This window comes from Callorhinchus milii, unplaced genomic scaffold (genome assembly GCF_018977255.1).
Source record: "Callorhinchus milii isolate IMCB2004 unplaced genomic scaffold, IMCB_Cmil_1.0 Scaffold3, whole genome shotgun sequence".
Classification (NCBI taxonomy): Eukaryota; Metazoa; Chordata; class Chondrichthyes; order Chimaeriformes; family Callorhinchidae; genus Callorhinchus; species Callorhinchus milii.
The window spans coordinates 76641111-76653441 of NW_024704744.1; the positions used below are offsets into that span (position 1 = coordinate 76641111).

Here is a 12331-nt window from a genome sequence, read left to right on the forward strand (position 1 = left end):
TTAAAGAAATTAATTTCAGTAAAGTAGAAGTACTAGAGAAATGAATGGGATTAAAAACTGATAGATCCCCTGGACCTGATGGCCTGCATCCTAGGGTTTTAAAAGAGGTGGCTGCAGAAATAGTGAATGCATTGTTTTTGATCTGCCAGAATCCCCTGGATTCTGGAACGGTTCCCGTTGATTGGAAGATCGCAAAACGTAACGCTGCTATTTAAGAAGGGTGGCAGAGAAACAAGACTGACATCAGTGGTAGAGAAAATTCTAGAGTCTATAATTAGGGATGTCATTGTGGGGCACTTAGAAAGTCATACTATGATTAGGCAGAGTCAACATGGTTTTATGAAAGGGAAATCGTGTTTAACAAATCTTTTAGTTTTTTGAAGATGTAACTAGCAGGTTAGAAGGGGGGAGCCAGTGAATATAGTGTTAGATTTTCAGAAGGCATTTGACAAGGTGCCACATAAAAGGTTGTTACATAAGATTAGGGCGCGTGGAATTAAGGGTAATATGTTAGCATGATCGAAGAATGGTTAACAGGCAGAAAACTGAGAGTAGGGATAAATGGGTCCTTCGCAGATCGGCAGGTGGAGTGGAGTGCTGCAAGGATCAGTGCTTGGGCCTCAACTGTTTACAGTCTACATCAATGATTTAGATGAGGAAATAGAGCTTAATGTATCTAAATTCGCGGACAATACAAAGTTCGGTGGGAAAGTAAGCTGTGAGGAGGACACAAGGAGGATGCAAGGGGATATAGACAGGTTAAGTGAGTGGGCAAAAAGATGGCAGATGGAGTATAATGTGGAGTCCTGTAGCTCAGGGGTTAGAGCACTCGCTTTGCAAGCGAGAGACCTGAGTTCAATTCCAGGCAGGGCGAAACCTTGGGCAAGTTTCCTTAATCCACACAGAGCCTAATAATAATCCCTCCAAAAACAATAATAAATTGATCATTTTCAATCTACGACTGTTTGTGGGACATTGCTGTGCGCCCACAAATATACAGTCAGTTCACTTTACAGTGAAGCGCTTTGAGACGTCCTCCTGACGTGAAAAGCCCTATATCAAATGCAAGGATTATTATTAATGTGGGGAAGTGTGAAGTTATTCAACTAGGTAGAAAAATAGAAAAGCAGATTATTTTCTAGAGGGGGAAGAGACTAGACAGTGTTATTATTCAGAGGGATTTAGGTGTCCTTGTACACCAATCATAGAAAGTTAGTATGCAGGTACAGCAAGCAATTAGGAAGGCTAATAACATGTTAGCGTTTATTGCAAAGGGGTTAGAGTACAAGAGTAGGGAAGTCTTACTGCAATTGCATAGGACCTTGGTGAGACCACACCTGGAATATTGCGTGCAGTTTTGGTCTCCTTATCTAAGAAAGAATATACTCGCCTTAGAAGGGGTGCAACGTAGGTTCACTAGGTTGGTTCCTGGGATGATGGGGTTGACCTACGAGGAGAGGTTGAGTGCACTAGGCCTATATTCTCTAGAATATAGAAGAATTAGAGGTGATCTTATAGAAACCTTTAAGATTCTTAAGGGTCTTGACAGGGTAGATAGTGTGAGACTTTCCCCTGGTTGGAGAATCTAAAACTAGGGATCATAGTCTCAGGATTAAAGGTCAGTCCTTTAGAACTGAGTTGAGAAAACATTTCTTCACTCAAAGGGTAGTGGATTTATGGAATTCTCTACCCCAGAAGGCTGTGGATGCTCAGTCATTGAACATAATCAAGACTGAGATCGATAGATTTTTAAAAACTAAAGGGATTAAGGGATATGGGGATAGGGCAGGTAAATAGAATTAGGTTAGAAGATCAGCCATGATCTTATTAAATTGCGGGGCAGGCTCGAGGGGCCGAATGGCCTACTCCTCTTATTTCTTATTTTCTCTATGTTCATCCTAATGTCTTAAGGACAACCTCCAACAATGCAGAACTCTTCCAGAACTATGTCAGTCTAGACCATGGCTTTAAATCCTGACATGCTAATTAATTTACAAGTTTCTGCTCAGATATACGAATGGAGCTAGGCTGCCACTTTGGAATGGAATGTCATTCAATTGGTGACCCATTCATTCTTTGAAGACTACGTTTAATCAATTTGTGAATGGGACATAGGCAATTTTAATTGTTTACAATAAACGGATAATATTGGTTACTCACTTCATGGCTGGTTGTGACATGTTGCTGTGTGCAAACTGACTGCCGTGTTGGCCGATAAATACACAGGCACTTTACCGTAAAATCCTATGAAACTCTTTGAAACGTTTTGACGACATAAAGCACTAAACCAAACGCAAGGATTATTTAACCTGATTGGTCAGTTCACATTTTGCTTAGAACAAGAGAATGAATTCAGAGAGTAACTGAAACAATGATGTGTGCTAGCCTTAGGCAAAAGCAGATGGACAATTTTTAAATTGTCACATTTGCACTCTTGATAAGTGACAATCTGCTGGAAATTACACCTTTGTGAACATTAGTGAGAAGCATATTTGTTTATCTTCTCTTTAACTACCTCCCCTGAATTCACACTGCTGTATATTCTTTGGGTGGGGGGGAACACATAGGCAGGATTTCATTGGAGCTGAACTGGCTGCAAGGTGACTTGCTTGGCAACAGAAAGTCGGAATCGAACCAGCCTTCTGTGGCGTTCTCGGTATTCTGGTTCCTGTGCCAAGTAGTACACAGTATTCCAAGGCACTGCTGATGACACAACCTGGCTCATTGGCAAGACTTGGACCCTTGGAGGTTGCGCTTTCAGCCACTACACCCTGAAACTCTGGAACACTCTCCTCAATCCATCCACCTTGCCCCCCACCCCCTCCCCTTTTTCAAGTTCTGCCTGAAAACTTTCCTCTTCGATCGTGCTTACGGTCACCTACCCTCGCCAGCACCCTCCACCCCCCTGGGCATGGAATCAGGCTCTGCCACTATTAAGAGCTCTGAGACGCTACCCTTCGCGGAGGGCGCTATATAAGTGCAAGTTGTTGTTGTCGGAATGGCAGAGCAATCACTGGGGAGTAGGAAATCATTCTATTCAAGTTAAAGCCCTAACGGGTAGGGTGGTCCAAGTTGGACAAGCAGCGGCAAAGCTTGCCAGACAGCGATATCAATGGCAACCTATGCAATTTAGCTGGTCAAACTCCAGCAGTTACCCCAAGATACACTCTGGGTTCCCCAAGCTTTGGCTCTTGCCAACCTATGTCTTTCCAGAACCGGGTAAGCAGGATGCATCCCTCCAGGGAGAGACATTTCATTGCAACCATCTATCTGGAAATTCCATGTGTAGGTGGGATAATAATAATCCTTGCATTTGATATAGCTCCTTATCACATCTTCGAGACATCTCAAAACGCTTCACAGAATATACTATAATGAAACGCTTGGTGTTGCTTGGCTTAATTTGGTTGGATACTCTTAAGCATGATGATGGGTCGCTGCATATGTCAAACTTGCAGCTGACAAAAAAATGGATCCATTGTCTTTCTCCTTACCACTATGTATTTGCTTATATTCAGTCAGAAATCATCTGGGGCTATTTGGAATTTGGTGAACATTTTGGAATCAGAAAATCTACTCGAAAATAATTTACTGGTAGAAGGTACCTGTTCCCCCAGGCTCTTACCCTTTATGCAAGAAGAAGAATTCTTGAAATAAAATGTTTGGTGAATTGAGGATTATTGAAATGCAAGTGAAAGATTTTTAAAGCTGTGGGTGGAATACATTTTCTTACTGCCTGCTGATAAGTTTTCTTTTTGACAGGAATTCTTAGAAGAGAATCCAGTTTATGAACAGCGAAGAAATCTAGACCGACAGGCCGGCTTAGCAGTGATCATGGAAACAGATCGGAGGCGCCAGGCTGGGCTCAAAAGAAAAATAGATGAAGAGAAAGAGGCTCAGAAACAGAAGAAGCAAGAAGAGAGTGAGGAGAAGAATGCAAAGTTAATTAAAATGGACCGCGAGGAACGTGAGAATGTCACTGAGCTGGAGGAGGAAAGAAGTGACCATGCCTCAATTTCCACTCGCAAAATTGAGTGTGGCCACAAGACTGGCATAAAACTGATGCTGAAAAAGGATGAACCTGAGGAGAAAAAGGAAGACGAACATACCTGCTCTGCCTCCTCCTGCTTTGGAAAGTTTAGCTGGAAAAGAAATGAAAAAGAGGAGGAGAAAAGCAGCACATTAGCTGGAATGAAGGAAGAAAATGGGGAAAGCAGTAAGGAAAAGGACGATGGTAAAACACAAAGTGGAAAATCCATTCCAAAACAATTGAAATCAAACTCTCAGGAAAGACTCTTATTGCTCACACTAGTCCATGGGTACCTTTCAGTTCAGTGACCACAATCACACAAGCCAAAATCCGTCCAAATCTGCCTGTTGCCAGTATGCCCCTGAGAAAGCCCAGTGTCACATCTGTGAATAAGCCAGCTCCATTGGACACATTCCTATCCATTCGCTCTTCGGGGACTTCCAACAAACCGCTGCCTGTAGTAAAGGCTGAGACAAAGACAGAAGTGTTGCTGGCACCTGAGGTTATCTCCAAGGCCTTTGGTGGCGAGGAGGTGACTTTGGAGGGAAGTGTTTTGGACATAAATAAAGAAATATATCCTTCAACAGAAGAACCAGCCCCTGGCGTCTCAGAGTTTGAACAACCCATGTTGGCTGTGCCAATCCGCCCACCACCACCACCGGTAACTTCTGGTGACTCCAGTAAGAAAGCTGAGAAACCTAAAACTTGCCTGGCTGCTGCAAATGCTAAAGACTTGTATGGCATTTTCTACGGTAGTTCTGGGAAGGGCCCAACTGATAGCAAATTGGGACTTGGTGAACAAAGTGCCCGATTAGGGCATTCTAAAAATATAGATAATGCTAACTTAAAGCCAGCCGGGCAAGTGAAAAGTGTGGATGGAAATTCAGCTAAAGAACAAGTATATTGTGAAAATATTACTCTAGTTGTTTCCAAAACTGTAGTTTCAGAAAAAGGCAATAAATCACTGGGTGACCAAGCTGAGGACACACAAACGAACCAACAAACAGAGCCAGACAGTGACTTAAGTACATCGACATCGGCGCTGCAGGATGAACATCAGGAGGTTAATGTCTTTCAGAAAAAGAGCAAAACTGGAAGTTGGAAGGCTACCGCTGCACAACAGCAGAGTGAAAGCAGCAACTTAATCCTCAATCCAACAGTAAAGCCCAGGAATGAAGAAATTGAGACTCCTATTTTAGAAAGGGCAACAGTACCACTGCAGTGTAAGGATGACATGGGCATTTCCAGTCCAGTAGAAGCTACAGATTTGGAAGAAGATGCTTTTATAGTGGATAGTACCGCAACACATCTAAACATCACCAGTACAGATGAGAAAATTGAAGTCCTTGTATCAGATTCCATTGAGAAATTGGAGCAGTGTATTGAGTTGAACATCTCCAAACCAGTAGAGGTTGTTGATGAGAAGAATATCCTTGAATCAAATAGGACTGCAGAACTTGAGCAGTGTGATGAATTGAGTATCTCCAAACCATTTGAAGAGGTTAGAGATGTAAAAGTGGATGCTCCCATATTGGATAGCACAGCAGAACAATCACATCACTGTGATGATGACTTAAAGACTTCTTACCTGGCAGATCAGGTTGGAGATAAAGAAGTGGATGTGTCTGTGCTGGTTAGTACTTCAGAACAAGTCCGGCTGTGTAATAAGATCCCTGGTCCAGTCGATGAGTTTGGGAATGTAGATGGTCGATTATTAGATAGCACAGTAGAACAGCAACGGTGTGATATTAATTTTAGCATCTTTGATCCACTAGAAGACATTGGGAATGTAAAAATGGATGTCCCTGTGTTAGGTGGTGCTGTAGAACAGTCGTATGAAACTAGCTTAAGCATTCCCAGTCCAGTTGAAGAAGTTAGTGATGTACAAGTAGATACTTCTCTGTTACCTAGTACTGCAAATGAGCAGTGTGATGACTTGAGCATCCCTAGTCTCTTAGAAGATGTTAAGGATGGCCATCTGTTGGTTAGCGCTGCAGAACAGCAGTGTAATCTTGGCTTAAGCATCCCCAGTGCAGTAGAAGAGGTTAGGGATATACAAGTGGATGTCCCTGTTTTGTCCAGCAATGCAGAATTGCAGTGTGATCTTGGTCTAAGCATTCCCAACCCCATAGAAGAGGTTAGAGATGTGCAAGTGGATATATTAGACAGTAATATAGACCAATTAGATTGGTGTGATAATGAGTTAAGCATCCCCAATCCAGTAGAGGAGGTTCACAATGAAAAATTGGATACCCATAAACTGGGAACCCAAGCTGGAACAAATTTGTTACAGACTGAGCGACATATCTCAGGACACCTAAGTACAGAACTGAGCAGTTCACAACAAACTAAGGCTTATGCCATTAGTGCCATGGGTGCCCCTATTATAGAAGAGCATGATACATACATGAGCAGTTCAGTACAAAAACAGCCATGTGGTATTAGTGTGGTTATTACCCCTGATGCGGGACAGGGTGGAAGTGGTGAATCAAAAGCTATGTCAGGAAGTAGTAAAATGAACACTTCCAAGCAGACCAAACAGTGTGGCGATTGTGAGACCCTTAAACCTGCAGCGCAGGTTGCAGAGTTAGAGCAACTCGTGCTATTGGAAAGTATTAAATTGAGCGCCTTGGAACCAAGGGTTCAGAAGGAATCCAGTGAACCCAGCAGTTTGCAACCTGCAGTAGCTGCCGGCACCAGTGAAGTGAGCCTGCTAGAGAAGTGCAAGAACACTAGTGATTTGCGCACCTCCTCTAGACGAGCAGCACAGGCAGCAAAGGGCGCATTGCAGGCTTCTAACAAATCAAATGAAAAACGAGAATCTGAGGACAACCCCAAGGCAGAACCTGAAGCGCCTACCAAGCAACTGCGTCGCAGAAGTGCAAGAAACCTTCAGTCGCCAAAGTAAGAAAACGGATCTGCAAAAATAGCAGAACTAATGTAATAGATGGTGTGTGGTACACAAAGGCGGTTTCTGTCCTGTTTGAAGCCGAAGCTGTCTGCTTCCCTGATTTGTAATTTTAAAAAAAAAAGTTGTAATTATTTTTTTGCTTCTTTGCTTAGGCATGCATGCGATAAATGTTCCAGCAAAAAATCCCTATCATTTTAAGTGCTGTGTAGCATTCTAATTTTTTTTTGCATGGTGCTGCATTATGTTGTATCGGGCACCCAGGACGCAGACATTCCATTTCAGTGTTTAATAAAGTAAGAGTGTATTTTGAAACCACGACTAGATTCTTTGAGACGAGAGAAAGCATTGCATTGTTTCCAAACTGCTGATTGAAGGATATTTTTACACACATTGTTCTTCTGTAAATTGTTTGCCATTATTGTACTGGCTGGAAGAAACGTATGTCACCTAAATAAAACATTTGATGTTTTTAAGTAGTTTATAGTTCATTCTGTTTTATTAATATTGTAAATTAAACCTATAGACCCATGTGTGCGTGTGGTTCTTTTGTTTCCTAATTCTGCAGTGAGTTGTCTCCATTGAGCAAATAGACTTCACGAATTCATCTGGTCAACCTGTGCGAGGGAAAAGAGTGGGTAAGATCACAGGGCAGAGCATAACCCAAAACTGCAATGGTTAAACTTTTACTTTTTTAAAAAAAAGATGCATTTTAATTTTTACTGTGGTGCAGTAACTTTTGTCTGTTACAGCCTATAGAGAGGAATGCAGAAATGAAGAACCGGAAACCAAGGAAGGACAATCTGAATTTCTCTTCTGCCTGAACAATATGAGATTATCATTGCATTGGCAATTTCTGTACGATTCGCTTCTGAACTGGTTAATGTAAAAATCTGTGATTGTACTTGGAAGTTGCTCGGAAGACACTATTTGCATAATTGCTATGTTTGAAATGTTATAAATAAAATTCCTCAATTCAGTTTTAGAAAGTTCTGTCCTATTTTTGATTGATTCAGATTTGCAAGAATATTCTTGAGGGACCTAGTAGCCTCGTGTAGGTCATTGTGGTACTGCTTTTAGGGTAGCACTGATTGAGTGTTTCTATCTCCCTTTTAATTGCAATTTTCACTCATTTATTTACTTTTACAGTTAATGTGTGGACATGTAAGTAAATGTATCATCTTAGGAAATGGCCAATATTGTGGTTACACTTTTCTGCAGTATAAGGACCATTGTAATGACACAATATTACTATTTGTTATTGGGGAACACAAATTTGTAATAATCCTTACATTTGGTATAGTGCCTTTCATATCAGGATGATGTTTCAAAGTGCTTCATAGGATAAATTGTATAGGGCAGTTGATGAAATTTGTAAGCTAAAGACACACCTATGCTGCTGTGATAGTGTAAAGTTAACCTGGGCTAACCTTAATTGGGCTACAGTCAGTCTAATATGCGGGTAGAATATGCTCACAAGTACTAATGCCAATATGAAATACAGTCCAAATTCTCTACATAACCACTGGAAACACTGTTCCCAGTAGATTATTGCAGGGGAGAGAACATATAATTAAGCTTCTTTTGTGTGTCATAAGTTGGACTGTTCTCAGCTTATACGCCTTGCCTGCCCCAAAGGGAATAAATGGAACATTTTCCACTTCTCTCAAGCATAGAGAAACCTGCTACATACCTGTATAGTCGGTGATTTTCATGGTTTTCTTAACAATATTGCTTTTTTAAAATCTTTTAGTGAGTTTTCTTTACGGATTGTTTTTGTCATGATTTATTTTAGTCACTAAGCTTGTCAGCTTCACTCAACCCCCATGTTCGTGGCACTATTAATCATCAACTACTTGGAGAGACTGTTGGCATGGATCAAGACTTCAAACATTCCATCAAATGCTCCTGTGCTTTCACACTGATAAATGACGGACTACAACCCCAACCTCAAATGCCTACAATTGAAACACAACGTGGATACCTGCACCAGATACTCTGCTAGAAAGTGCTTTTGTAGACTTCTGGTGAGAACAGGATTGGGCTTGGCAGTGATGTTGCACCTGTGATTTTGAATAGCTTGTACTCATTTGCTGTGAAAACATACACGTGAATTGTAGTCACGTACTTGGCAGACATACAGGAGGGGGACTGGCAACTTGATCATTGGAGCAGCATCACAGTAGAAAAAAGTCAAAACACCAAGAAGAGAGTATTGACAGAAGAGGGGTGAACCAGGAAGTTGAAGAAGAAATTATTTTCTGCTCTGGCAACATTTCCTCAGCCGTACTACCACATCTATACCAGCTCATCCATCCATAAGCTACACACAAGTTCAGAAGTCTATGCCTCATCTATCAGAAGTCAAACCTACTGTAAACTCCAACCTTTCATTGCAAGGTGTGCTTCCAACATTGCAGATGTTGACCCAACTCCATACATCTTGTCTTGCTTGGCACTGCTCCAGCTCATTGATTCCTTTCTGATGAAGACTCAGTGCAAGTCCTTTTTGCAATTAGAAACACATCTAGTGCTGTGAACCCCCAATCATCTCAATCTCTGCCAAAATATGACACCGAGCTCCATTCCTCGTGGTTTACCTGGGCAGAAGGGTGGCTCTCACCATTCTACATATCCATCGTCCTCTACATAAATTAAGTCTAAATTATCTTTTAATCTCTGAGTTTAAGATTAGTCACTTGTGGATATTTATAACATTATTTGAATCCAGCCTGTCCACATGTTGGTGCTCAAAACACTTGTTTGAGGTATTCTTTGTTTGGACTGTATGGTAAGCTTTTAATTAAAATGAACACAAATACGAGGCTTTACAAGGTCCACAGGAAGAGGAAATGATGGTCTAGTTTATCAGTATGAACTCATATCTTCCCCTTCAGCCCCTGAGGATTTACAAAATGCCTATCTATCATTCTTAAGCATCACAGAGAACAATGGGCCTATCATTGCCAATGATCACTATCCAGATAGTCCTCACTACATTTTAGGAGTTTGTGTTCAATTTGGTACACGACAGAGATAAAGCCATGTATGTTGTTTGTGGGCATCCTTCTTTGGACAATTCAGGAAGGCCACATACTGATTCTCACCCTCCAAAAGTGGTCCTTCGCTTTTGGGAATAATGGAATATGATTTTGAGTGTTCTGAGACAACAATCTTTGTGAGGCTCTGTGGCTTTGGTGTTCTAAAATCTGAGTTAAATAGAACTGCCTGAACATTTATTCTGACCACGTTGAGCTGGGTCCATCCAGTTTGTTTTTTCTGATTTGACACATGCGGAAACCCATCACCATGCTTAAGAGTATACAAATTAAATCGAGAATTCTGTACATCCCATCTACACATGAAAATCACGGAAATATTTTAGTATTCTATATTCTCGTATTCCAATGGTCTTCCATTACTGGTCTTCCATGTGAAATTTCCTCAAGATTCTTTACTTAACCTTGAACATTTAATAATAATAATAATAATTTGGCTTAAATTTGAAACCTAGTTCCATTCGAGTTTCTGCCTATGTAGTACCTCCACTGCTTCACTTGGAAATTTGTATCACATAATGATCATCCTTGCATTTTATATAACTTGTTTCACGTCAGGAGGTCATCTAAATGTTCTTCACAGGATTTATTGTATAATGTAGACGAAAAAGACATCCGATTTGCGCACAGCAACGCCCCACGTAAAGCTACGAATTGAAGAGCCAATTTTATCTCGGGAATTATTTCTTATCCTCAGCATGCAGTTGACTTTTTGTTCACCTTCAGGGCTTGAGATTGTGGCCCCTTGCGAACATTATCATATGAATCAAGCTGTTTATAATCTTCAGGATCTAGAAAATTTCAACAAAATCCCACCCTTAATATAATTTTCTCATAATTGAGCATAATTACACATATCAATTTGGTTATTACCATTGGACCCTTTTCAATGTCAAGATATTTTCAGATACCATAACAGTACACAATACTTCATGTGGCTTTTATAGTACGCTTTCATTTTGTGCATACTATCTTTCTATGTTAGCCCATTTGTTACATGTTATAAGAAATACCATCCAGGTTTGTTATTATTGGTAACTTGGTCCACTTCTGCCAACACTTTCAATACTTTATCCTTGCTATACCAACTGGTCATCTTTTCCCAATGCAATGAACCCTGTGTTTCCTCTGAATTACCCATTTTATTTCCACTTAAATTACTCCCTCCTCCCCACCTCGATTCATACCTATTAATCTTGTGCAGCAATACCTGTTTCAAAGGCTTGAAATGTTTAATCACTGATATCCCCTTATTGTCAGGAATGACTTCTACTTTTATATTTTTTAGTATGTATTTGGAAAATCAATCATGAGGACAACCATTTGGTCCCGATATATTGATATTCCCAATTGTGGTAGATTGTTCATTTTAGCTGGAGTCTCCGCTCTCTTGCAAAGACCCCCCCCCCCCCCCCAAATTCTTAATGTCTATATAGAACATAGAGTGGAAAGGATTACATGAGGTGTCTTCCTTAACAGTATTGGATTCTTCAAAGGCCCCCTTTCAATACCAGAGTATCGACAGCAAGTGGAAAATGCAACCGGATGGAAGAAGGTAAGAACACTCTTTTCCCTTTATTTGTGCTTGTTGCTTTCCCGCTTCCAGTCTGGCTGAAACTGGACACTGTCCATATGAAGATTCATAGGTGTAAATTGCACCCTACCACTTTGCTATAAATTTTAATGTGATCGTTATGATTTAATTGAGCATCTTATTCACATCTTAAAATGTTGATTTGCTTAAACATTTGGCTATGAGTGAGCATCAGTACTAAACACTAGAATATTGCTTTGGTGTGGGAATGGGTCATTTTCATGAGTAGGGACATTGTGACTAGATAACTACAGTATAAGTATGTGTGTGTACTTGGTGCATCTTAAGAGGTTTTAACTTTTTGCTATTTGTGCTGTCTATCCATTATAAAATGACATTTTCAATGTTAATTTTCTCTCTTCAATCACCTCTTTGGTGGAGCATTCCATGTTCCAATAGTGTTCTTTGTCAAAATACGTCACCTAACATCTATCTTTGTTTTTCATGGTAATTATTTTAAATTTATGTCCGAAAGAAGTTAATTGTACCACTATTAAATTAAGCCAATTGGTTTAACTGTAAAATTACATTTTTTATAAACAAAATAATCCTTGCATTTGATGTAACGCTGTATCACATCGTCAAGATAAGGTGCTTCTCTGGACATACTGTAAAATGTTGTGACTGGAGAATTTGTGGACAAAACACACAGCCAATTTGAGAACAACAATTTATTAGTTCGTTAATTTTAAAAAATGATAACTATTATAAAATCATTTTTGATTTTATTTATCAAATAT

General features: G+C 40.3%; 1 protein-coding gene across 1 annotated transcript in view; it reads left to right on the forward strand.

The window, feature by feature from the left end:
- The window catches only part of znf318 (zinc finger protein 318), a 34331-nt gene extending 26914 nt beyond the window's left edge, over nt 1–7417 (forward strand). Inside the window, 2 exon segments of the mRNA XM_042333028.1 lie at nt 3763–4257; nt 4260–7417. Coding sequence (XP_042188962.1) covers nt 3763–4257; nt 4260–6938 — 3174 coding nt within the window. The 3' untranslated portion in view covers nt 6939–7417.
- Nucleotides 7418–12331: the final 4914 nt, after the last annotated feature.